The 26,624-nt window shown below is 43.7% G+C and overlaps 3 protein-coding genes across 3 annotated transcripts; 2 read left to right on the top strand and 1 right to left on the bottom strand.

Moving 5' to 3' along the window:
* Nucleotides 1-13: 13 nt before the first annotated feature.
* Nucleotides 14-2,744, bottom strand: sap18 (Sin3A-associated protein). Its single transcript, XM_010880248.4, has 4 exons — nt 2,553-2,744; nt 1,623-1,732; nt 1,390-1,512; nt 14-330 (listed from the first exon to the last, which is right to left on the bottom strand). Exons 1-4 carry the CDS (start codon nt 2,622-2,624, stop codon nt 174-176), a joined length of 462 nt encoding a protein of 153 aa, XP_010878550.1. The 5' UTR covers nt 2,625-2,744; the 3' UTR covers nt 14-173.
* A 22-nt stretch (nt 2,745-2,766) lies between these two features.
* On the top strand, nt 2,767-7,533 carry LOC105016424. The gene is made up of 3 exons (XM_010880249.4): nt 2,767-3,067; nt 3,234-4,069; nt 4,171-7,533. Exons 1-3 carry the CDS (start codon nt 2,869-2,871, stop codon nt 4,651-4,653), a joined length of 1,518 nt encoding a protein of 505 aa, XP_010878551.2. The 5' UTR covers nt 2,767-2,868; the 3' UTR covers nt 4,654-7,533.
* Nucleotides 7,534-7,607: 74 nt separating this feature from the next.
* On the top strand, nt 7,608-25,847 carry lats2 (large tumor suppressor kinase 2). Its single transcript, XM_010880247.5, has 9 exons — nt 7,608-7,881; nt 12,150-12,906; nt 18,991-19,123; nt 19,212-20,773; nt 20,886-21,128; nt 21,264-21,603; nt 21,697-21,879; nt 21,970-22,076; nt 22,201-25,847. The coding sequence occupies exons 2-9, from the start codon at nt 12,550-12,552 to the stop codon at nt 22,744-22,746; spliced, it is 3,471 nt and encodes a 1,156-aa protein (XP_010878549.1). The 5' UTR covers nt 7,608-7,881; nt 12,150-12,549; the 3' UTR covers nt 22,747-25,847.
* The last annotated feature ends 777 nt before the right edge of the window (nt 25,848-26,624 follow it).

The following is a 26,624-nucleotide window of genomic DNA, read 5'->3' as shown; positions in this document are numbered from 1 at the left end:
TCACCTCCACCAATTGAAAATTAAACATTTTTATTCAAAACATTCCCAGACATTGAAGTATGGTTTAACTGCACCATACAAGACCATTTTGATAAAAATAAAAAAAAAAGTTACTCATGTCATACACCTATGCAATTGGGAAAAATGTTGAAATATAGACAGGCCAGGTTGTATCAATAGGGTCTCATGCGCCCTGGGAGAGGAGGTGCTCTGTTGGGAGGGGTGATGGCGATGTCCAGGTAGTCTCCGATACGAAACCGCTGGGACTGTAAAGTCATGGCGTCATCTGGACCCTTCCGCCCGGACACCGTGTTTCCTATATCCTTCACCCTGAAACAAACCAATCAGAAACACTTGGCTATGGCTGCTCATTTTCAGTTTCCTGCATAACTATAGAATTAAAAGTAATTACTGGTAGGTTACAGTATAGTGGTCGTGTTTCTAATGCTTTGTGTGTAGTATCACCATTTTAATATTACAATGTGAGCAGGCTCTTGAGCAGCCTAATGTTCTCTACCACTCAGCCATTGGATTTGCTCTAAAATGCTCCTCATAGGACATCACTGCACTTCGTACACCTCCATTAACTGGTCATCAGGATACTACCCAACATCCACCGACTGATGTTTATTTACAAAACCTTTTAGGCCTCACTTCCAGATGTCTACTGCACACCTTCACATACAGCACCCGATCTGCTAGTCGCATATAGTAAAAAAAAAAAAAAGAATCCCTAAAGCAAATACTTTCAGCTCAACAAAACCTACAAATTAAAATCAACTACAAAAACTGTCACAGTTGCCACTTCTAAAGGCACAAACATTTACTGACAGCTGTAACTGCTGTATCGTGATGTGCCAGTTCGTTGAAGTTCAAACATATCCTGTTTTCTTTGCTAATTACAAACATGTTTGTGTCTTGCTGTGTTTTTATATTGTCTGCTGACAGGTCTTTTTCCCCCTTGTATGCTGCTAATCTTTTTAGTGGTATCTGTGCAAGGTTTTAAATCTACATTTGGAATGCAGTTTTGAGAAGGAAAAGAGTATAACAGCAACTACTAACAATTGCAGTAGTTACCAGTAACTAAATAAGGTCTAGTTCCTTAAAACTGCCATTAGTCTGTGTGCTAATTCCATATTTTTTGTCTGTCTCTCATTTAATCCCAGCACCCAATCCATACCGGAGGCCATTATTGTAAATAAGATTTAGTTAAACTGACTTGCCAGGTTAAAAAGAAATTACTTTTCTAAATCGTAAAAACAGTATGTACACATCAAACGCTGAGAATATATGCTTTCAACGAAACTGCTTGATTTTGAAATCCAAAATTAGGAGAAAAGGTTAGAGAACACTATTTCAATGCAGGTCTGAGAATGACTCATCAATTACCTGTAACCTTGTCGCTTGGGGTCCGGGTAGACTATGGCAAATCCAAAATGTGTGCCTTTTTTCCGAGCTTCAGGGTAGACCTCTTTCACAAGACTTGTGAGCTCCTTCAGCGTGGCATCCAACCTAAATTAAACACTTGCATAAACATCCACGCGATGGACAGTTTGTGTATATAATGAGGTATTCTGATGCCATCTAGTGCCCACCCTACAGCTGCTGATTAACAGCCTTACCAGGTGTAAATCTGGAGCTCGCTGGAAGGAACGTTCCCTCTACCGAACTCGTCCATCCTGTGGTGCCTGCCATTAGTAGTGGTGAATACTCTGAGTAGAAGTGGACAAGTCTGTTGGCACATTTTTAAACAATTATTGGCACAATCAGCAGATATCTAAGTAATTAGGAAATAGACTAGTTCACACAAGTCTGACGAACTATGAAACTGCCCTTGCAGAGCCCATTATTGCTAAGATTGGCAAGACCGATCTGTTCTTGACGCTTGGTCAGTTACCAAGGTAAGGGACAGTCGCACAAAAACGTGCTTGTATTTATTTGTCCTCAATATTACCTTCACATAGTCAACACAGCTGTGTCAGGGATTGGCAAATCTGACTATTCTATTCTTAACATGTATAATATTCCACCCCAAGTTAATATAGAACAGGCTCAGGGCTGCCACCATAACCGGCAAAGAAAGGGAATTATTTGAAAGCATCAGTGTGGCTACCGGGGTGAAAACTGATTTTAAGTTGAGTTGACTATTCGGGCACACATTCAATCCTCGTGGTGGTAAGCAGTGTACTTAGAGATTATACCCGGCCCTTTTGATGAGAATCGGGTTTTCCCCCTCGATACCAAATATTTTTCAGTAGGTTTATGTTAAGCCTATGTAACGATTCGGAACTAAGGAAGGGAGTAATTTAACAAATATTCATAACGTTTCGATTGCGAAGAAAGCTAATCGTTTACATGTATTTCTTTGGCACAACTGTACATATTGTTTGTTATAACTATGTATTTTTCCAAAAACAAAGTAAATTCATATTTGAGTAAACACTTAGAAATCCTACTACAGTACTAAGTAGCTAGATAACCAGCTGGAGCTGGCGCAATAGGCTAGCTAACGACATTAACATTAGCCAAATGCAATATCGTTTAGTAGTTACCTTCTCTCTGTCGACCGGTTTTTCGGGTTCTTTCTTAATTTCTTCTTGTGTGACCCTCGATTCTACAGCCATGCTTGCCAGCGTTTGGTAACGTAAGAAATTCTAACGAATAGCTACCACACAAGTTTACATGAACGGTTAACTAAAGTAGATGCAGAAAACAAATACTAGTCGCTTGTTGATGATGTCAGATACATGGGTGTAAACGAGACTCCATGACCACCAATCATAATTCTTGAAATGTACACGAGACGCCACAAAACGTCCCTTTTGTCGAATACCAACAGCCACCATTTTGGGAGTCACCACTACCTCCATGCATTTTTGTGACCTTATTATGGTACACACATGCGTGGTGACTGGCTGTCGGAATAGAAGAATACCAGGGACCTCGTTGTCTTTTTACCGTTTCCCGCGCGATCCCGATAGAAAGCAGCGTTGGATATCTGCTGTGAACCGCCAGGGCTGGCTGCCAAACGACGGGAGCAGGCTGTGTAGTATCCACTTCATCTCAGGTAGACAGCCAGTATCGTCAATAAAATAGTGCATGAATGAGTTCTCCCAAATCATCAGCTGACCACTATACAACTTCACAGCTATTCCTTAAAAAGCCTTTTTTTTTACTGTATACTTATATTTTGCATTTTGTTGACACATTATTTTATTTTTCTTGAACTCCAGGTAAACAGGTGAAGAATCCACGCTCGCCAGACTATGTTCCCTCTGTATTTACATCAGCTCCCCTACCCCCAGAATCAGAGATGAGGGAGGAGACTGGTTCCTTTGATATCTCAGACAAGCAGGAAGCCCAAGTGGAGGCTGCCAATGCCTTGCTGTTCCTGCAGGGCCAGGGCAGGACCCTGGTTGACCTAAGACAGACCCAGGAGGACCATGACGTGGCCCATAGTGCATCCTCATCCTCTATTAGTGACAATGGTGAGGAATCTGAACCAGTGTCTAGTGACCACAAAGCCAGGGGAGGGAAGGCCACCAGAAGGCCCACTGCCGAACCTAGTAACTGTGAAGACATGCTTAAGGCCTTGAAAAAGGAGAACCGGGCTCTCCGGGAGTCTGTGGAGAAAATGGCGCTCTCAGAGACCTCACTCCGGAATGACCCGGAGAAGGTCAAATTTTACACTGGCTTGCCCAACTTCTTTGTATTTGAGACAGTGATGTGGCTCCTTGCGCCACACATGAATGGGTCCAGGAACACGGTGAAGCTCTCCAAGTTCCAGCAGCTTCTACTGACACTGATGCGTCTCCGGCTGGACCTGAGGAACCAGGACTTGGCTTACCGCTTTGGCGTTAAGGTTGGCACGGTGACAAGGACAGTGCTGAAGATGGTTAATGTCATGTCCACCACACTGGTACCAACGGCTGTCTTCTGGCCCTCCAGGGCTGAGCTCCGCAAGAACCTGCCGGCAGCTCTCCGCTCGACCTACCCAGACTGTGCTGTGATCATAGACTACTTCAGTGTGACCCTGGAGAAACCTGGGTCAGAGGGAAATCTGTTGTGTGTGAGTATCTGTCTTGATGTGCTAAATTATTCCTTTTTTTAAGCCCAACAACTGGTTCCTTGTTAGACAATCAGGCTAATTGAATTGACTTTAACCACCAGGGTGCCTCAGCGGGAAGCAACACTCTAAAGTACCTGATCGGCATGGCTCCGCAGGGCGTGGTAACCTTTGTGTCCAAAGGTTCACCGGGAAGCGTGAGTGACAAGAGCCTGGCAGAGAGTTGTGGCTTCCTGAGCAAGCTCCTCCCAGGAGACATTGTTCTGGCCGACAAGGACTTGGATATCGGTGAGTCGGTGGCGATCCGCGGTGCCCAGTTGAATATCACAGGTTGCCAAAGCAGAGAGGGGTCCGAAGGGAGCAGAGTTGTCCCACTGACAGACATTTCCACAGAGAGGCTAAACGTACGGCGGCACGTGGAAAGGGTCGTCTCTATGATAAAGCAGAGGTACTCCATGCTGACGGGCCCGGTGGAGAGTCCCTTCACAGCCACAGAGCGGTCATCCAACACTGCCACCTTCGACAAGATTGTGCAGGTTGCCTGTGCCTTGAACAATCTGTGCATATCTGCTGCTCCCCTGGAGTGATCGTTCTCGTGCTGTCACTGGGGTGACTTCCACCAGGACTGCCTCCACCGGCGTTGATGACCCCTTTAATAACCAAATTCTCCCAGCTCCGTTCTACAGCTGAATTTGTTGATGACCCCTTTAATAACCAAATTCTCCCAGCTCCGTTCTACAGCTGAATTTGTTTGCTGGAATTATATCCATATTATTGTTGTTTTCTTCCCCCTTTCTGGATGTAGCAGAATTTGGTTTTGTCATTTGTTAAGTTCATCATAAATTCTGGATACTTTTCACATGACGTTCCTTACAGTTAACTTATGGTTTTGTGAGTGAATTTACACTTTTGGACCATGAGTAGGTTTTCCAGAGACAGTTGGATTACTCACAACAGTAGGACTGAGTCTCATTCCCGGAGACTTTGTAGCATTAATATTGTAAGATGCTTCTAACTAAAATGTCATTAGTAGAGTAGCTGTTTCCTTGGACCTTAATTAGTAACAATACAAAAGTCTTTGGGTTTTCCAGATAACTCATTAGTTAATTGTTTTCCTTTTTGTACTTTTTTTCACCAAAGGTCCCTGCTTAACATAGAATCACTATGTATCTATCTGACATTGACCACCTATAACTTAAGAAAAAAGTTGCCAATACCAAGTTGCCAAAGTATTTGCAATTTTTTCTAACATGTGATGGCCAAAATGAAATTCGGATGACTGGATTAAAAGATGTCTGTGGCTTCAGGTTTGTCTTTGCGCTGATCTGTATAGAATAGGTCTCTCTCTTTCTAAATACCCTGATGCCTTTGCGTGTTTGTGGATCACATTTTACATGTGTATTTTCTTTTCTTTAAACACTTGTTACATAGGCTAGTGGCTGCTGCTCCCTGAACTTTTCTTTAAACAGCCATTACAAAGTATAGTTAAGTAATAATGGTTTGTGAGTATGTAATGGAGAAAAAGTTTTTTTTAAATAATTCTGCTGACCTACCTTTGTTACATCTAGCTCCACATCACCTGAAATCAACTGCCTATTTGGTTTGATGTAGATTAAAGGTAGGCTTGCACAATTAATCAAAATCACATTGAATCACATTGAAATCACAATATTCACAAGTGCAATATTCATATTGCAAGAGTGTGCACCATTTTGGAACATGTCAACCAGAATTTATAGCGGTGTAGTTCCTGGTCTTCATTGTTGAAGTACAAGCAACTAACAAGCCTTGTTCATGCTGATTCCGTTATGTCATGACAGTTTGGTTTCATCAATGAGATTACCCTATTTGGTTGCATGCTATTCTGTTAGTTCAAATAAAGTCAACTAATTGTTCCACATAAAGCCATGCTGCTTGGTCTTCCAACAGTTTATCCAGGTGTTTGGTCAAAATCTCCTGCAGAATCACAATTTAGTTTTTTAACATATTGAGCAGCCCTACTTAAATTTGATTTGGCAAACGATCACACAACCTGATTTTACTGACATTGATTTTGAGGCATTGGTGATAAAAGTTTACTGATGTTTGTAATGGCTGTTAAAAAAATTATGAGCCGTGGATTACAGATTCTCTTGCACCCCATTACATTGAGTTGAAAATGAAAATTCTGCTTTGGAGGATCGTTGCAATTGGGAAACAAGGCCCAGTATATTGAAACAGTAATGTGGTGTTTAGGTTCAAGTGCCTTAGTTGCGGGTACTACTGTAACAAAATGGCTGTTTGTTGTTGGTTTTTTAAAGAGATTTATTTTTAAATTACACAATGCCTCTTCAGTTCATGGCTGTATACAAAAATGTAAAAAGTAAACTCACGCCTTTTGTTGCTCTTTGTCACTTGTTCTAAAGTGGATTGTGGATTCTCCATTAGTGTTTGATTTGTGTAATTTCTTATTTTCATGTCATGAGGGGGCATCTGGGGTTTCATCTTCTATTCTCAATTGAATGCTTATGTGGTTGGCCTATTGCTTGAAGTTAGTAGTTATTTTGCCCAAAACCTTTTACCAACTTGTGTGTATTTCACTGTATTTATACTTTTGATATTTCTTTTCAGCAGTAAAGGTTAGGGGAAAATTTTCTTTTGTGCATATTTAAGTGTTTGACTGGTTTCAGTCTGTAAGGACTGTTTACTGTTATTGGGAAGGTTCCTCTGCTCAGAGGTTACTGCCTCATGATACACCTAATATCTGGATAAGTATTTTACCTATTGACTAAACACATGTTAACTTTTTTTTAAAGTTGATTCTGTAAAGTCACATTTGCTTACCCAGCATGCCTTTACAAATATATGTGAGGGATACCCACCCATGAGTATATTTGTTATTGACAGAGACATGGTGTTGCACTCAAGGAATGCCAACCTTGAGGGTTCCACCTAGTGGGTTATAAAGTATTTCATACTGTTCACATAATGCACGAGACTCACAGGAAGCATGCTCGTTGGGTTCTACCAGGACTGGTTCTAGACGTAGATGTCCAACCACTTGGGAAAACCCCAAACAATATAGGAGAGGGGGCTAAAGCCTGCAGCCGGGTTCTGAATATTATCATTTGGGTTCCAGCTGAGAGAGTAGGCAACTATTATAATATGTCATCACGCACAACACACTCAAAACAACTGAATGAACAGAGAATTGTTTAATTGACAAGACCAGGTAAACTAGATGAACTAAAACAAGCAGCTCTGTAATGAGTGCAATACATCCAACCACTTAAAGGTTGGATTAGGTTAGGGAATTAAAGATTATTAATGACTTCTGATGATTTTTGAAGGTCTTGTATAGCTGCCCTTGTCAGCATCCCCTTAATGAAAATAGTTATGTGCATATTTGCTTTTGAAAGTGAATATTGAAAATGTTTGTGCTGTCTGATTTTGATTTTAAATAAACACGTTTTCAGCGGTTTAGCTGGAGGAAAAAAAGAGTCAATGCCAAGTTGTATTATTCAATACCTAAATACATGTAGGTAGCCCCGCCTAGAATATGTGCGGTGCTGACGTGCATTGGTCCCTCACGTGACTCCTGGAATGTTAACAATGCAGTAAGTGTCCAACTTTGTACTGCGTTCTAATTCTGCCTGGAGTTAGGAGAAAATGGAGTCTCTTCTCATGATATTTACTCGGGCCTACCGTTAAGAAAAAGTTCGATACACTGTCGAATGTATTTTGAAACAAAGCATTGGATTAAAATGATTCCGAAAAGGTTATTTGATTGTATAATTTTCTTTTGGATTTAAACTGAATGATACATCTATCACATGGTAAGTGCAACACTTCATCATAATTTGGGAAAACTTAACTACTTTGATGAACACAGACGTAAAAGTTATGTTCAGTACTGACTTATTTAAATACAAGATAAAGCCTTAGAATTCCCCAACACGACCAGCGTTTGGCGAGAGGAAGGCTGCTGGGACAGAAATTCTCCCTACATTGGAATGTCGGGCTGATCAGGCTGCGAAGTTGCGTTCCTCGCTCAGAACAGACTATAGTTCTTAAAACTTCCAGGGCACTATTGAGAACAGAAGGCCTGACACGCTTTAAGTCTCGAAATGTTACAACGAAATCAAATAATCGACAGTAAAACCCAATAATTTAATTCGGTTAGCCAATTGAAACATACAAGACAATGGTAGAATGTGTCTTTCCCTTAAGCAATATGGGAGGGGGTTCATCGTGGTAAAATAGTATTAAAATGACGCGTAAGGTATTTAAAACACTGAAATGCTTTTCAATGTTTTATTGCAATGACGTTGGAATCTTTGGACGTTTCAGGTCCTGTTTGCTTTCAGTTGTCCAGAAGCTTATTATGGTAAATGTTTTGTGACTTATGAAATTCCATATGGTCTCATGTAGACGGGCTGCAAATAGTCTTCTGTATTGTGATGTCCATTTATTTTAATGATGCGGGTTGGTTGCATATGTGGAATTAATGACAGAAACTTCTAGATGGATGGTTATTTTGTTTCTAATGCTTTAACCAATAGCCTAAAATGAAAAAAATGTATAGAGTAAGACCTGTTTGAACGGCAACAATTGTCTTTGTTTTAGATTATTTTGGGCAACCTAAATTATCAGCAGTAGTAAATTGGCACTGCTGCAGCCATGTGTTTCATTCAGGTGTGCAACAGCACACGAGGTACATGGTACGAATCTTGGTCAACTGTACCTTTAAACCTAGTTGAGAAGGCCGAGAGATTGATAGCCTATTATTTTATTGTATGACAGTGGGCCTGACAGGATCAGATGTAATCCTTTGATAGAGGCCGTGGTTATTGTATTGATAATAATTTAGATGATACTATGTTGTTTGGATGCTGTATTACAGGTGGCTAAAAGTATGCCATGGTTAGCACCCATATTAAAAAATACATGGAGTCACTTGATGCTGTATAAACCCAATGGTATAAGCACAATGGTACATAAAGGTATTTATGTAATTTCTGGAGAAGAGTTGTAGACATCAAGCATGACTGTTCTGCACGTTTTCCATTTTCTTCTACAGCAAACTGCGTCTCCAGTATGTACATTCAAAACATACATTTTCTTTAGTTTTTAGATATTCCTTATGTGTTTATTGTTGAAAACAAATAGTGCATTGGTTTAATTCAAGGAAATATGGATTTAAAGTTGGGTGTGGCTGTTTATATCTGTTGCAAAAACAAAAAATAAGTAAAAGAAAGCACATTAGTAAGAGATTATTAGAAACGGGCAAATCCAAAGCAGCAGACCAATGCTTAGCCCGAGCACTTTAAAAGTATGCAATACGGTGAAAAGTTGAACCAACCACATTACAAAGGGTACTTTTATCAAGTTCTACTAGTAATAATTTGACAAAAATAAATTCACCTGGATAAGTGCATGAAAAATATATTTAGGTGTACATTATCTATTCAGAACTGAGATCAAGAGATGTTTACAGAAATAATGGTATGTCATCAATGATGTTACAGTTTGTAAAAATGTTATAATGGTTGTTATTCTGGTTGTTATTACTGTTGTTATTATGGTTGTTATTACGGTTGTTGTTATGGTTGTTGTAATTCAATAAATCACATGGTTTTACAGGTTTATATAATGGGTCTCAGACCTTTACAATAAAGAAATGATTAATTTGGGGTTCAAGCAGTGAAGCTGCTGAACCCTAATGTAATTGTTAGTTTTTCTGTTATTATAATTATTTCTAAATGTCATTATGTATTTGGTGATGTATCCTAAATGGGTAGAAAAAGGTAGGAGACAGACATATTGTTCTCTTTTGTGTGTTATTATTCTACACACTGACAGTTATTCTAATGAGCCCTGCCGATAAGGCTAAATTATGTTTTCCTCCATCAGATCAAATTTTTATCAATCATAGATGTCTACGGTATCTTTTGCAACTTCTACAGAGTCAAACTCGGGTGTTTAGGCATGAACTGGGCACCCCAGATCCTGTGTAGTTAACAATACATAGGCTATCCTGACATGTTTAAGGAGGCAGGTATATAATCCATCCACCTGACAGATATAGCATATCAATTAAGATGATTAAACAGCATGATCATTACACAGGTGCACCTTGTGCTTGGGATAATAAAAGGGCCACTATAAAATGTGCGTTTTTGTCACACAACACAGTGCCTGCCACAGATGTCTCAAGTTTTGAGGAAGCGTGAAATTGGCATTCTGTCTGCAGGAATGTCCACAAGAGTTGTTGCCAGAGAACTGGATGTTCATTTCTCTACCATAATCCGCCTTCAACTTAGTTTTAGAAAATTTGGCAGTATGTCCAACCGGCCTCAGAACTGAACACTAGGGTTAACCGTGCCAGCCCAGGACCACCACATTAGGCCTCTTCACCTCTGGGATTGTCACCACACTAGTAACCAAATGGCTTCGTGAAAACATCCCTGAGCATTTCCTGTTCTGCAGCGCAGTTCAGATGGACGACTGTATCTTCATGCCTGGGTGGTTTGATACATTATAACAATTTACTTGATCACGCTTAAAGAGAAAATAAATGTCATATTTTTTTTATTGTTACCCAACTATCACGGCCCTTCCTCATGATACTTTTGATAATGCTTTGTAATTGAATCTGCTTGTAATTCTACACTTGATTGAGGGACCTTACAGACGCGAGACAGAAAAAGGATTGGTAATTTAAAAACAGTATTGTGCAGTCCTTTCTTCAACTGAAACTGAGGCTCAATCTTTGAAAGTCTGTATGTAGGCTTCATGTATTTTTATTTAGTCAGTTGTGTTGGTCCACTCAGCCCTGTGATGCAGTGTTCAGTGTTTTAATGGTAAAGAAGAAGTTGGGAAAACTGAGCGGCAAATGCAGTAAAACAAAAAAAAAGGAGCGCATCACTGTACTTTCTATAAATATTTCCAAAAAAAAAACTTTTGTCATACGTCAAAAGAAAGTGGATAAACTTGCCTTACTTGCATTTACCCCCCACTAGAGTTTTCCTGTCGTTACTTGTGGAATGGAATGCTCAGTGGGTCAGGTGCAGTTCTTAAAGTATCACAAGAATAGGCGCTGAGGCTAAAGAATCTTGAAGATTGGGCAACCGTGTTTGTGAAACTTGGCACTTCTATCCCAAGCAATTTTTTTTTCTAGTAGTGAATACTGTATTAGTGTCAGAAAAAGCCTCAAACACCCAAGCCCCCCCCCCCCCAAAAAAAAAAAAACACATAGCACAGAAAGAGAAAGATAGTGAGAGAAGGAGGTATTGATGGTGCTGTGCTGGTTTAGACTGACCCAGGGGATGCTGCTGTTTAAAGCTGTCCGAGGCCTCAAAGCCTGCTGGTCTGTTGGACTCTTGCCATGTCCTATAGCCGCTGAATTGATATAATAAAGCTAACCAACTTTCTTTTAACTATTGTCATAGTCTCAAACCCCGTGCTATAAGCATTTACCTGGGTTATCAGCAATTTAAACATGGCCTTAGTGGGAAGCTGCATAGATATCTATGGGAAATGCTGTACTGTAAAGAGTTTCACCACATTTACTGCAACAAAACCACTGTGCAGCGACGTGTGCCTTGTTAACCTAGTGCCAACAATTCTTGGAGGCGTGTTGGTTGGTAGAAAAAGCCTATAAACCAGATTCTCCCCATTTCTGTAAAAAATAATATATTATATGCTAACCAAGTTTGACCCCTTGGGCCACCGTACAAGCATATCTGTGTAGGGAAGAAATGACCGTTGTCATAGGTGCACACAGATCCACGGCATTAATAAAGATGTTATGCATTGTTGTTGACGATTTTCTCTTTCTACCACATGGGTGAGTACAAACACACAGACCTCCTTCATGCCCTATGTTTTGTCATGGAGACTAGTGCTGACTCCATAGTGTTAATAATGTTATTGGGAATAAAAATGTAAAGGGATGTTGATGTTGGATCACACAGGTGTGTGTTGCATACTGCTGAGGGGACGTGTGTTATTACCACAGCTCAACCATAAATATACACACACCATACTCTTCCGCTTACAGTGACATGTCAGTAAAGTTTCCTGTTCTGGCTTTGCTCCACAGGCGCAGATGGGAGCAAGAATGGTTTGGGGCAAGGGCACCCTTGTGACCCCTCACATGACTTGGAATAAGGAAGAATGTGACCCCTAAAACACTCGAACATGGGATGCCAGTAGGATTCTTGTCAGCAGGAGCCAGCCACACAAAGACAAACAGAAAACAACAAGAAACCTAAACTAAGGCAGAAAGAGGCGGAATAGCAATCTCTCCACAGATCTCGACCCCTGGGAGGCACCGTCTATTTAGATTACAGTGCTACAGAGCAAGCTTAGGTGCGTGTGTGTGTGTGTGTGTGTGTGCGCGTGCGTGCGTGCGTGTGTGTGCGTGAGTGAGTCTGTCAGTTGTGTGTGTTTGTGTGAGAGTGCTTGTTCCTTAGAATAGATCCAAAAAACAGGTGAGCATTATGAGGCCCAAGACGTTCCCCACGGCTCCGTATGTGGGCAACACGCGCCAGCGCCTCCAGGAGATCAAGGAGGGCCTGAAGCAACCCGCCAAACTTGTAAGCCAGGCCCTCCACGGGGGCGGCTCCCGGGGCGAGGGGGGGCGTGGGGCTGAAGGCAAGGGCAAAGACCCCGGCAGTCGCCAGCAGCAGCTCAGGTCCCCGCAGAAATTCAACAATTACCAGAATGCTCTGAGGGAGATCCGCAAGTCCCTCATGCCCTTTGCCAACGAGTCTGGCACCTCCTCTGGCTCCGCCCACTCCGCTGGAGATGTCAACCGACAAATGCTGCAGGACTTGGTCAACGCTGGCTGTGACCAGGTGAGGACCGAGGAGTGGGCTTTTTTCGGAATGTGTGCGCGCACGCATACTGTCAAGTGGGTGAAACTGCCCTCAGTCTGTCATTGTGTCAGCTTGAATGCTGGTTGTACCACAATATGCTGTAAGTGGCTAACAGAGATTCCTGTCATACTATGCAGTGATAGAATACAGCATTTCTCAGTGGTACAGTAGTCACACTATGCGTAGCACAAAAATGACAGGTTCGTTTTTTTTATTTTTATCATTAACCTGGTCGAGTTGGCTGTTGTAACTGGGAATTCAATTAATTGAAGTGACAATGGTTTGGTTTAGGGTAATGGTAGCAGTTAAGATTAGTGTTCAGGGTAGTGGCAACCTTTTACCCTGATCAAATGACCTCTAAGATCAATGTTATGGACCACCATTGTGTTAAAGGGATATTGCAGGATTTTGGTCCATTATCTTCTTATCTCGGAGTCAAGCACAATGACTGGAGTTTTATTCTGTCCACTACCATTCTAGTAAATTCACATCCAAGCATGCACAAAGACTAACTCTCATTAGAAAGAACCAGTTAGAGATGTCAGCATTTAGATTTACAAATCAATTATTTAATCTGCCTGGGGGTGTAGATAAAGGGCCTCAATGCCTAAATTCCAAAGAATCCTTTAACAAGTAATATAATTTCTGCCTTTGTGGGTGAGCTTTCTGAGGAATAAGATTTATAACAAAAAATACTTCAAATATCAGTCAGATTTCACAACCTTCTTGGCCCTCTTAATGTTTTCTTCGTCGTCTTTTAAAACAAGAGAGTGAAAGCACCCCAGGGAAGGAGAAAAGGAGGGAAAACGATGAAAGAGGAGAGGGAATGTTTCAACAGAACAATGTCAGCCCACCTTCTGCCCACAGTATGTTGTATTGTACTACAGTGCTCATAATTTGAATTGATTTTTATTGATTTCATGTGATGGTCCAACTGACGCCCAGCCTAATGGTGCTCATAAGAAACAAACAAAAGTATTTTATTATAATAAACAGATTAAATGCATTTAACATTTAAATTAATAATTTAGCAATTGAAAAATGTGTACAATGTGTAGACCTTACTACATTCTACACGATACAGTTCTCTTCCCCCAGGCTGCATTTTGCAAGGTCCTGACAAAACCATTAATTTAGAGTATTTCCAAATAATCAGGATGTCAACACGGTCCTGTGTCTCTTTAAAACACTTGTATATAGCCTAAAATCAGGTCAGAAAGAGCTTTGACTGTTTCTGTATTACGCTGTTGGACTGCACCATGCACCAGTCACTTTAACCAGACTCAGGACTGTGGCTGAAGGCTTCTGGACAGGCCTGAGAACAGGCGCTGTTATGCCAGTGCTCGGCATCTGAAGAATGCTTAACTCAAGCCTGTACACAACACTGCTGAGAACCCCTCTGCACAGTTGTGATCTTTTCCTTCAGAGAGAGAGTGAGAGTGGGAGAGAGGAAGAATGAGCGAGACATAAGAAAGCTACAAGACCCATCAACAACTGCATTGATCCGAAAGCTGTTTCTGTGTGGTTGCAGATGGCCTTTGGTACTTTTTGGTCTAAGTACACACACAGATTTCTACAACTCCTACTGGGGGAGGGCGTGTAGTTCAGCATATGGTTGGACCTCTAGTACTTCTAATTGGCTCAGACCAGAGAGAGAGGGAGAGAGACAGAGAGAGAGACAGAGAGAGAGAGAGAGAGTCCTGTCAATACAAACAGGAAGTGGCAGCAGGGTGGAACTGTTTCTTCTGCTCCCATCGCGTTTCCACAGACAATCTGCCAGCGTTCTGTCTTCCTCTATCTCTTTCTTTCTCATTCTCTCTGTTTTGTTGGTCTTTGTCTTCCCTCACATTCTCGCCCATTTCCCTTCTTTCTTACCTGTATTCTATATTCCATTAATTCGTCTTTCAGCAGCTTTGTATATTTATTTTTTGCTTATTTTTTTACTAATGTGACTAATCCAGCATTGTCAGGGTTCAGGCTGACTACTACCATTGTAGTGATTAATTATTAATGGGCTAGGCAGAGGTCACCTGTCAGGATGAGTGTGTCTGCCACACGGCTGTCTGTTCTTGTTAGTGACCCTGTTAACTATACAGACCAAGTTTTGTGTCCCATAAACTAGTTATCAAGAACATTTGTGACCATTTTGCAATTTGTTTTGTATGTCTGAAACACTTCTGGCCTTCATCCTTTTTTTTTTATATAGGACTGATTCAGAACAGTGGCACCAGGTGAGTGCCGTTAACTACCAGGTAAAAGTGAAATTAGAAATGTTTCAGCCCCTCGGGGACCGTTCAATAGCCCTGCTGTACAGTTGTCCTCCATATTTCATGACCTGAATACATTTTCATAATCTGAGATTTTACCAGTATAGTGTATTCCCAGCTTTAGCCGGATGGGCTAGTGGGCCAGTTTTCTGATGTTTCCTTGTTTCAAGCAGCCTTGCCCATAGGACCACTGAGCAGACCACTGGGCTCTTATTTTCCTACACATTCCACAGCCCTAATGGCCGCCACAGTGAGTGGCCCCTCGGGTCTCAATCCCACCCCCATGGACCCACTAGCCTGATTCTTATCAGCGGCCCGCCTCCTCCTCTCCTCCAGCCACAAATTACACAGCGGGTTACATAATCACCTTAAAGGAGGAAATGTTTTGGTGGGGGGGAGAAGGGGGGCACTGCATTGGGGGGTAAGGCGTTGTGTTCTGGGGGGGGGGCTCTATTCTACTCCTCCACCTTTTTCCTTGATTAAAACAGGGTCGCCACTGTGTTACCATACGAGGGGCCAGCCAGCCATATGTGGAGGAGGGTGGACAGGAGACGGTTATGTTGCGTACACCAAGTTTATTAAAACCTCTAATGTCCGTCTGCCACATTTTGGTAACAATGAGATTAACAGGACGCAATAGTCTTATTTTGTGTTTATGTGTGCGGCCTGCTTGTACATGTGTTTGATTATCAGTAGGAGAATATGTCAGAGCACTGTTTGTTTTTCCACAGGCCTATGGAGGTTTTTCTCACTCAGCCTGTCCATTCAGACTGGTTAAGGTCTTCCATGTGGCTCCCATTTACTGGGTCCCAGTGTGTTGAGGACCTGGGTTAAAGATAAAACACTTTTTTTCCAGGTCATGAATCTGTGTTTTCTCTAACCTTTAGAGAACAGGCATCTTTCTCAATGAAGAGCCAGAAGCTTCTGTGAATGTAGTTATTCTCTATACTTAGTTGCTTCCTGTGCCCGTCCCCTTCTCTTAACTCTACTAACATATCTGCTGCTGACCCTCCACTATCTTCCTGTTTCAATAGAGGATCTAGCCTGATGTCTCTGTATGCTCAGTCCGCCTCCTTAGACAATGTTTGTAATGACGGTGAAAAAAGAATGCAGCGCTGTCTGCCTGGCTTTTGACATGCTGCCCAAATACTGTAGACTGTCCATTTGTATCGAGGTTGTATTTGCAATAGCCTTAGCGCTTAGTCCTTCTGGACTACCACAGAGTCGTCTGATCTGAGCCGTGTTCACAGGCTGACAGTAGGTGGCTTTCAGATTGCAGGCCTACCTAAATCGTGGACGCAGCAGCTGGCGAGGTGCTGCTCGTTGTCAGCGGACACGGGCTGCTGCAGTGCATGGAGAAAAAGGTGTACACCTAATTGCAGACACAGAAGATCTTTGTATTACTCTACTCCACCTTGTACATTTCATAATGTGGAATAAACTGTGTGTGTGTATTTAAACTGTGTGTGTGTGTGTGTGTGTGAGGGCAATGATGTGTTTGGGATAACTCATTGGATTGGAGCTGTAATCATTATGGCATAAGGACACAGTGTGGTGGAGGATGTTTTAGCCTGGAATCCACACGGGAGCCTGGAAGACGGACGGAGGCAGAGCAGGAGACAATCAGAGAGCACTGAGAGAGATGGGAGGAAAAGACAGACACAGAAAAAGGGATTTCCAAATAGCTGGAATTCTTTGCTTCCTGGCGTGAGGAATGTTGGGAACATCTGTCGCCATGACAGTAGAGGTCAGGGTTGGAATGCACCGTCAGGCCTGGCCCATACTTAGCCTCCACCCAGTCTTTGCACAGGGTGGAGTGGGGGCGGGATTGAAGGGGGAAATGAAGACAGAAAACACGAGTGAGCTAGACAGAGAGAAATCTGAGCAATAGGCAAAGGAGAGGGTGGGACAAAGAGAGGGAGTGAGACGTCCACATTAGCAAGAAGAGCAGGCCTTCAGTCAGCGCTGTCCTCTAGCTACAGTGGAATTCAACACACAGACCCAGGCCACTCACCATAGAGACCATAAACAGAAATGAGTGTTTATATTCGGTTTCCTGTGTGTTAGTCTGTGTGCGTGTATGTTAGTATGTGTCCAGCCAAAGTGCACGTGAGGGAGTGTGTTATATGAGAAAATCGCAGATGGAGAGACCTGGGTCATTCCATTTGATATCAGTCACTTTTCAACACACTTTTGATCAGTGATTTTAATTCAACTTTTCATACGTTGTTCATCTTTGGGCCTAACTGCTAAAAAATAGAAGAGATAGAGTTGCAGAGGGGCGGTCTTGAAGGACTTCCCCGATATGCTGAGCACTTGTCTGGTTTTCCTTCACTCTGCAGTCCAACTCATCCCAAACCAAGTCAGTTGGGTTGAGGTTCAATTTTAAATATTGAATAGCTTTATTTTATTAATGTTAATTCATACTTACTGTTAACAACCTCAAGTGGTTATTGAAGCCGAGCAATAGTATTTGGTTGCAGTTCTTTAACTGACCAGCAGAAGTGGTGTGTCTCAACTGAGGGCCGCACTCAGGTTTGGGTAGAATGACTTTAGGGTGAGGTCATATGCCATTCAGGGGTATTTCCTCATGTAGGTGTGGGTCGTCTGGTTAAAGAACGGCTGCAGCTTGTGCCCTGTTTATTTTCTAACTCGCTGCTCTTGAATGACTTGTTTCTTGCAAAACCCCTACCAGGCAGAATGAAAATTGCAGGATAACTAGGATGCCATTCATACAAAATCCCAAACCATGAACAGTATGGTACTTAAATGTGCCCTAAAAATAGCCCTACTCTTGGAATGTTGGTTGCAAGTCAAAGGGCAGGTTGTATGTTCTCTGTTCATGTTGTTGTGTGGATGTGGATGAGGCTGGCTCAGGAAGTGGCTGGTGCATGACCCCTTAAACAGAGGATGCAGGAGCCAGGCCTGCTGGGGGTCTGGTTTTATCCTCGCCTGATGTATGAGAGTAGAGGATACTTTTCACCAGGGGTAGGCAACTAGATACAGCCACCAGCCAACTTCGTAATGGTGGAATATAATAAGGTAACATTTGTGAAGGTTTAATGAAGGCATTATGAGTAACTTATTAATGGTTATTTAATAATTTGTAAACAGTTATATTGCATTGGTCAAAAAAAAAGTGTTGTAACTTATCAGTTCTTTTGTCAGTTTTTCAGCTGTTTACAAATGCACTTAACAAATGTGTATTTTCAATGGTTGCACAATGGAAAATTTGTTATGTTTTCCCTTTTGGCAGTGATGAGTTGGCGCTCTGAGAAATAAAGTTGATGGCATGCGTAGCCATAGAATGCTGCTCCTACAATAAATGTAAAAAAAGATTCAAGACATTGCTTTTGTTCATTGCATAAAATGTTGAGAAATATTAGTTTTATTACAGAACTTCATTAGACTAATCACAAAAAAAAGTACAGCCATCAAAATAAAGACAGTGGGATTCTTATGATGTAATGTAAGTTTTCTACAGATGCAACGGAAAACATTTGTATTTCATTAAATCAATTTCAGTCATGAATGGCTTTAGAAACATCTTTACAAAATGTTTCAGTCGCTGTTAAAAAAAAAAGAATACTTAGCGTCAAGGTAAAAGTGGGAAAGATTTGGTGAATGAAAATGAAAGCAATCACTCCCCTGAGATTATAAATGGCAAACGGATGTGGCGCCCTAAAACAGAGGAAATAAGTGATTTAAAAAGTAGAGATCATCAGAAGGGCGGGTCCTGCCCGTTGCTAATTCTCCAATCTCTATTAAACTTTATTATTTGTTGTTTTGCCACCAGGAAATGGCAGTGCGGGCTCTGAAGCAGACGGGCAGCAGGAACATTGAGGCTGCTCTGGAGTACATCAGTAAGATGGGATACCTGGACCCCCGCAACGAACTTATCGTCCGGGTCATCAAACAGACCTCGCCAGGTAAATATACGCCATCATATGTATGCACACGAGTGTTCAACTTGCACCTAGAATAGGACTCCAGTTACCAGCTTATTTCTGCCCCCAGGCAAAGGAGGCGTTCCTAACTCCATGGACCACCGACCGTCGCTAGAAGGAACGAGTGAGGGCGGCATGCCTCCCTACCACCAAATGGGGGCGCCGATGTATGAAGGTGCCGGTTATGGGCCTGAAGCCACCTACATGGGCGCCCCCCCTGTCATGAACTATATGATGCCCCCCTCTGGTGCAGCACAGGGCCCTGCCATGGGAAACCCGATGGGACGTCCATCCAGCATGGGAGCCTACCCTTCGGCCATGGCAGCCCAGGGCAATCCAGGGAACCCCATGTACCCCCCAGGGGCCCCTCAGAAGGCCTACCCAGCCAGCATGGAACAGGCCATGATGGCCTACAGTGTGCCTGGAAAGCCCCTCCAGCTCCAGCCCCAGGCACCGGGAGGCCCCGTCCCCGGGACCCACTACGATTATGGCCATGGCCGGCCACACATGATGGAGCCCTCAGGCTACGGTGTACAAAGGAGCGCCTCCTTCCAGAGCAAGATGCCACAGCTGGCACCCGACAACTACGTCAACATGCAGACGAAAGGGGCCATGGGCCAGAACGGGGGAGGGTACCCCCCTAACCTGTACCTGACGACCCATTCCCACCCCCGGCAGTCCAGCCCCACCTCACACCAAGTCCACATGATGTCCCGCTCGCCCGGTGGAGCCGCTGCCGCCGCCTCCATGGGTCCAGACTTCTCGGACATCCCCCAAGGCCTCCTCACGCCCTCCAGAGCCAGCCTCAACCTGGATCTATACGAGCAGCACCAGCACCACTGGGCCGGTCCTCAGGGGCCTGATGGAGCGGCACCAGCCAGGCAGCCCCAACCTCAAGGGCCCTTCCGTGGTGAGGTGCGGGTCCCCAGCAGGACCAACTCCTTCAACAATCGCTCAGCTCCCCCCAGCAGCATCCGGCCCACCCTGGCCACCCCAGCTCCTGGCAAGCAAGACCCGTCACTGGGTCCACCGAACACCATCACGGCGGTGACATCGCCCCCCATCCAGCAGCCAGTGAAGAGCATCCGGGTGATGAGGCCAGAGCCGAAGACGGCTGTGGGGCCGTGTCACCCTGGCTGGTTGGCTGCCCAAGAGGCTTCAGAGTCCCTCGCCTATATGCCTGAAGAGGGCTACACTCTGGAGCCTGCCGCCCAGGAGCCCCGCTGTCCACCACCTCCGTACCCCAAAACCCTGCTCATAACTGGGACTGCTTCAGAGGCAAGTCCCATGGAGATATCAGCGGGAGCTATATGTGGAGCCGCAGACCTCAACACCCCTGCTAGGCAACATGGTGGAAGTGGAGGGGGAAAGGCAGAGGAGAACCAGAGCCAGGTGAAAGAGAAGGCCAAGTCTGGTAAAGGAGAGAAGGCAGTGAAGGACAAGAAGCAGATCCAGACCTCGCCGGTTCCGGTGAGGAAGAACGGGCGTGATGAGGAGAAAAGGGAGTCGCGCATTAAGAGCTACTCACCATTCGCTTTCAAGTTCTACATGGAGCAGCATGTGGAGAATGTGATGAAGACCTACCAGCAGAGACTTAACCGCAGGCTACAGCTGGAGCAGGAGATGTCCAAGGTGAGACCAGCAGAGACCCAAAGGTTCTACCCAAGGAAGTGTGCATGTTTACAGTGTTTTACAAGTCAGCTTATCTTATTTAAATATTCATTCTTACCTCTCCTTACTCCAGGCTGGTCTATCAGAGGCTGAACAGGAGCAGATGAGGAAAATGCTGAACCAGAAGGAGTCCAACTACAACCGACTGCGCCGTGCCAAGATGGACAAGGCCATGTTTGTTAAGATCAAAACGCTGGGCATCGGGGCTTTCGGCGAGGTGTGTCTGACCCGCAAGGTGGACACGGGGGCCTTGTATGCCATGAAGACCCTGCGCAAGAAGGACGTGCTCAACCGCAACCAGGTGGCCCATGTGAAGGTAAAGCTGAATCTAATTGATAGTGGCGTGGAAATTCACTTGATGACACTCCGATGTCGGTGTAATCGCGGCACCAAAACGTCCACTTTGTGTGGACAGGACAGTAACGGTTTTAATATTCTTTCCAACACCAAGGCTGAGCGCGACATCCTGGCAGAGGCAGACAACGAGTGGGTGGTGCGTCTGTACTACTCGTTCCAGGACCGTGACAGCCTCTACTTCGTCATGGACTACATCCCTGGAGGGGACATGATGAGCCTCCTGATCCGCATGGGCGTCTTTCCCGAGCCGCTTGCACGTTTCTACGTGGCCGAGCTGACCCTGGCCATTGAGAGCGTCCACAAGATGGGCTTCATCCACCGCGACATCAAGCCGGACAACATCCTCATCGACCTGGACGGACACATCAAGTTGACCGACTTCGGACTCTGCACCGGCTTCCGCTGGACTCATAACTCCAAGTATTATCAGAAAGGTGGGCAATCGATCCCTGTTCATGTTTTTCCGTATGTCTTCTACTTGGCAAGTCGTGAGTGACACGCCAAGTCCTCCGTTCTGCTCTGTTCAGGGAGTCACGTCAGGCAGGACAGCATGGAGCCCAGTGACTTCTGGGACGACGTGTCCAACTGTCGCTGTGGCGACCGGCTTCAGACCCTGGAGCAGCGCGCGACACGGCAACACCAGCGCTGCCTGGCGCACTCCCTGGTGGGCACTCCCAACTACATCGCCCCCGAGGTGCTGCTGCGTAAAGGTGAGCGCAGAGCGAGGCGCGGCGGTCGTACTGTATGTCTGAAGCGTATCATGAGCTTTTCAGCGAGCGGCCGTGGTCTTGTCCCCGCAGGGTACACCCAGTTGTGTGACTGGTGGAGTGTTGGAGTGATCCTCTTTGAAATGCTGGTGGGACAGCCACCCTTCCTGGCACCCACACCCACCGAGACCCAGATAAAGGTCAGCAGTCAGTGGATTCAAGCCTCAGTAATTCTGTGTGGTTTTTGTACACCCAGACAGCGTTTATATGGTTCATCACCTACAGTTCTGGATCATCCCTGTCCTGTTTTCTCTTTCTCCTCAGGTGATAAACTGGGAGAGCACGCTGCAGGTGCCACCACAGGTCAAGCTCAGCCCCGAGGCTGTCGACATAATCGGACGCCTCTGCTGCTCTCCAGAGGAGCGTCTTGGGAGCAACGGCGCCGGCGAGATCAAGACTCACCCCTTCTTCAACCTAATGGACTTTTCCAGCAACCTGCGCACCCAGCCCGCCCCCTATCGGCCCAAGATTGCCCACCCCATGGACACGTCCAACTTTGACCCAGTGGAGGAGGAGGGGGGTCCTGGTGCGTGGAGTGACAGTGGGGACAGCATGCGGGCCTGGGAGGCCCTCTGCACCCCACATGGGAAACACCCAGAGCACGCCTTCTATGAGTTCACCTTCCGCAGGTTCTTTGACGACAATGGATGCCCATTCCGCTACCCCAAGCCCCCTGAGATGAGCCACAGCCAGGGGCCTCCAAGCAGCAGTGGAACCAGAAGCATGAGTCCCGAGGAGGAAGAGAATGAAGAAGAGGAAGAGGAGGAGGAGGAAGAGCACGGAGAGGGCTGTGAGCCCGTGTACGTGTAGAAGTGCCCAGGCTGTTGGCTTTTTGAAACACAGCCTGTCTGTTTCTCTCTATCCAACAGAGCACCTGGCTGCCAGCCTCTCTTGTACCACTGCTCTTCTTGGAAGTGTGAACTTGTTTTTGTGTGTGAATGTGTGTATACGAATGCCTCTCTGTATGTGTGTGTCTGTGAGTTGTGTGTGTGTGTGTGCGTGCGTGTCTGTGGGTTGAGATATTCGGAACAGCATGACCTGACATCTGTTTAACAATTCAGACACTACTGTGTGGAATCTCCAGTGTGAGCAGAGAGACTACAATAAGAACCCCTGATCTGGGACCAACAAACAACCAACAGTACAAGGGCTAGTGATGGGGATGGTGATGCCAGAGGACTGTTCTGGAAATGGACTAATCAGAACAGGAACAGATTTTCTATGAAAGTCTCCGCTGTGCTGTGAAGGTTTACAAAAGTGTTCAGAGTTTGAAGCTGGGCTTGTGACTGTGTGTGGTCCTAGTGGTTTTAGAGCTCTATCCCATTCCTCTTGCCTTGCCTGGTTTTACAGAGATCACTTCTCCCCGGTAGACCTTATCCCAGGAAGTAAACATGAACACTTCCTCTTCTACTTGACTCTCATTTTCTGTAATGTTGGGACGAAAAGCAAGATGTGCTTCGGAGACTGAGCTGAACGTTAAGGTTGGACTGGACTGAACTGACTGGCGGTAGAGGGGAAGAATCAAAATCCAACACTTCTCCCACAGCTGTGACAAAATAAGCTACACAAATCTAGGAGGAAGTAATGGGATGTCCTTTGTAGCTAACTACCGCATGTCCTATAAAACCATTGGGTAATCTTTAGCATTGCCCTCAATGTTATTTGGATGTTTTCCAAAGGTAGCGTTTGCCAGTACATGGTCAACTACCTGTGTGTTCTGACTTCCGATTCACACCGTTTTTCTTTCCAAATAGGAGATGAGGAATAACATAATCTTGGTCGAAGTGCCTTCCTTTTGTCAAAGTGCCAGCGGCTACATTTTTAATTGAGTCAATCAGTTCCCTTTTTTAAATATGATTGCTACGTTTGGGTTGAGATCATTTCTGCAACAGTTCTGAGGAGGTGGACTGAAATGTGTTATTGGTTCTTTGTTACAGATATGGCCCTTACGATTGCATAGAAGTTTGCAAAGCAGTCAAGCCTATCCATGTCTCCACACAACACATATACAGTACATACAGTCAAGGGCGTAGGTTTGTGTTTCATATTGGGGGGTCAGGGTATGTTTCCTGGGATTGTCTGTATTATCCGGTGGGTTCAAATTGGGCGTGGGGGGGGGGGTCTTGATATCCCTGTCCCCACTAAATCTACACCCCTGCATACAGTGCTCCCTCCAACAGTGTCATGTACAGTGACTTTACTATTGCCAAGAGCAGTGCATTTTTGCCACCATGATATTGCAAAGATCTATTTGCTGGTGGATCACCTGCACACACACACACACGCACGCACACACACACACACACACACAGGCATGCACATACACACAGTATTATACAGTTAACTCATCTGTGATAGTATGACTATGTGCAATACAGAAAATACATAAATATAGTTTTCTAAAGACCTACAATTCTCCCTTTGACCTTTTAATACTGAAACACACTATGTACAAATATATATTATATTGGTTTATATGTTTTCCATTTAATTACATGACCCTATGCTGCTTATTATTGTGATTAATATTATTATTTACATTTTTATCGTTGTTTCACGTATACATGCTTATTTTCCTTTGTGCAAAAAAAGTGTGGGTTTGATTGCTAGTATGTTTGGTTTGGAAAGTGACGAACTGTGTGCCTTCTAGATGAATGTTGGTGTGTATCTATCCACCACGACAATGATGATGATGATGATTATCAGGGTTTGTGTGGAATATTGACAGCATCCTTTCTACTCTCTCTGCAACCAGGCTGGACCTGAGTGTGGGGGAAGAGGGGGAAAAGAGAGAGACCGACCAACAGAGAAAGATGTGTTTCAGGTGCAAAAGAAAAGCAAAGCAGGATCGGTTATATTATGTAAAATGTATGAATGAATAGCTTTTTCTATATTACAAGACCAGGTATGGCAAATGACAAAGACTTATGTATTATTAGTACATTTTAATACATCCTAAAAACCACAAGTTAATTTGACTCTTTGATATTATGCTTGTGTGACAGAATGGTGTTGTGTTATGCAGTGGAGCAGTTCTCTAAGAAATGCTTTATTTTCTCATATTTCTGAACTATATGCTTATTGACAATCAGCCGTTGTCTGCAATCAGTCTTTTATCTTCACGTTAATAGCTGTTCCACAGTATTCTATACTACTGACTGGGATGGGTTCTACCTTATGTTAGTTCACATACAGTCTGATTGCATCCATATCTCAAAAAAGAAAAATAACCTAATGATAGGGGCATAATGACAATTGTTGTTAAACGTCAAAAAAAAAATTTTGCTTTCCTGCATGACAAAATCAAATGAATTGGAACGTCATTTTTAAATGCCTCCTTGTATAACGGACTGGGCCTCAAATTCACCTAATTTGATCGTCGTTGTAAACACAAGTGGGATTGCCCATCCACATTCACCAGGATGGACTACTCAGTGAAAAATAGCTTTATAAAGAAAGTCAGTTTTGTGGTGTGTGTGAGTGTTTTTTGCGTGTGATGCGTGCCCTTGATGTGTTCCCTGCATCAGAGTTTTCAAAGTGATGACTGACAATCTTTGACTGATTTGAGATCTTAAATAGTGACTCACCATACAAACTTCTTACTTGTACCTTCTTTGTATTTTTACTCTTGGGGATTTTCTCATGCCTTTGAATCCTCCTCAATGTATAATACAGTTCTGTTACTCTTGAATATATATTTATACAGATATACATATTTTTTGTATCTTTATTCTTTTTTCAATTCCTCTGAGCTAACGTTCAAACCTCTTTGTCTACAGTATTACAGACGGCATAATATGGACAAACATATATATCTTCTTTTTTACATTTGTGTGTAAAAGAATTTGTACAAATGCTGTCACTGTCCTTACATGTAAAATATATGTATAAATTAAATTAACCAACTTTGACTTGTTTTGTTGCATTTGAAAAATTAGGCTTTTAACCCCTTTAAGCAGAAAATGGTGAAAACGGCAACTTAAGGTGAATTTTCCACACCTGTGGCTTTTTAAATTGCAATTAGTGTCTGTGTATAAATAGTAAATTAATTTGTTAGCTCTCATGTGGATGCACTGAGCAGGCTAGATACTGAGCCATAGGGAGCAGAAAAGAATTGTCAAAAGACCTGCAAAACAAGGTAATGGAACATTATAAAGATGGAAAAGGATATAAAAAGATATCCAAAGCCTTGCAAATGCCAGTCAGTACTGTTCAATCACTTATTTAGAAGTGGAACATTTGGGGATCTCTTGATACCAAGCCAAAGGTCAGGTAGACCAAGAAAGATTTCGGGCAAAACTGCCAGAAGAATTGTACGGGATACAAAGAAAAACACACAGGTAACCTCAGGAGAAATGCAGGCTGCTCAGGAAAAAGACAGTGTGGTTGTTTCAAGGAGCACAATTTGATGATACTTGAACAAAAATGAGCTGCATTGTCGAGTTGCCAGAAAGAAGTTCTAAAGGCATAGGATATCTTGTGAATATTGATGGCAAGATGAATGCAGCATGTTATCATTAAATACTGGCAGACAATTTGCATTCTTCTGCACAAAAGCTGCGCATGACCCTAAGCACAAGGCCAAGTTGACCCTCCAGTGGTTACAGCATAAAAAGGTGAAGGTTCTGGAGTGGCCATCACAGTCTGACCTCAATATCATCCAGCCACTCTGGGGAGATCTCAAATGT

Source organism: Esox lucius, chromosome 16 (genome assembly GCF_011004845.1).
Source record: "Esox lucius isolate fEsoLuc1 chromosome 16, fEsoLuc1.pri, whole genome shotgun sequence".
In the NCBI taxonomy this organism is placed as follows: domain Eukaryota; kingdom Metazoa; phylum Chordata; class Actinopteri; order Esociformes; family Esocidae; genus Esox; species Esox lucius.
This window is presented reverse-complemented; position numbering and strand designations above follow the sequence as displayed.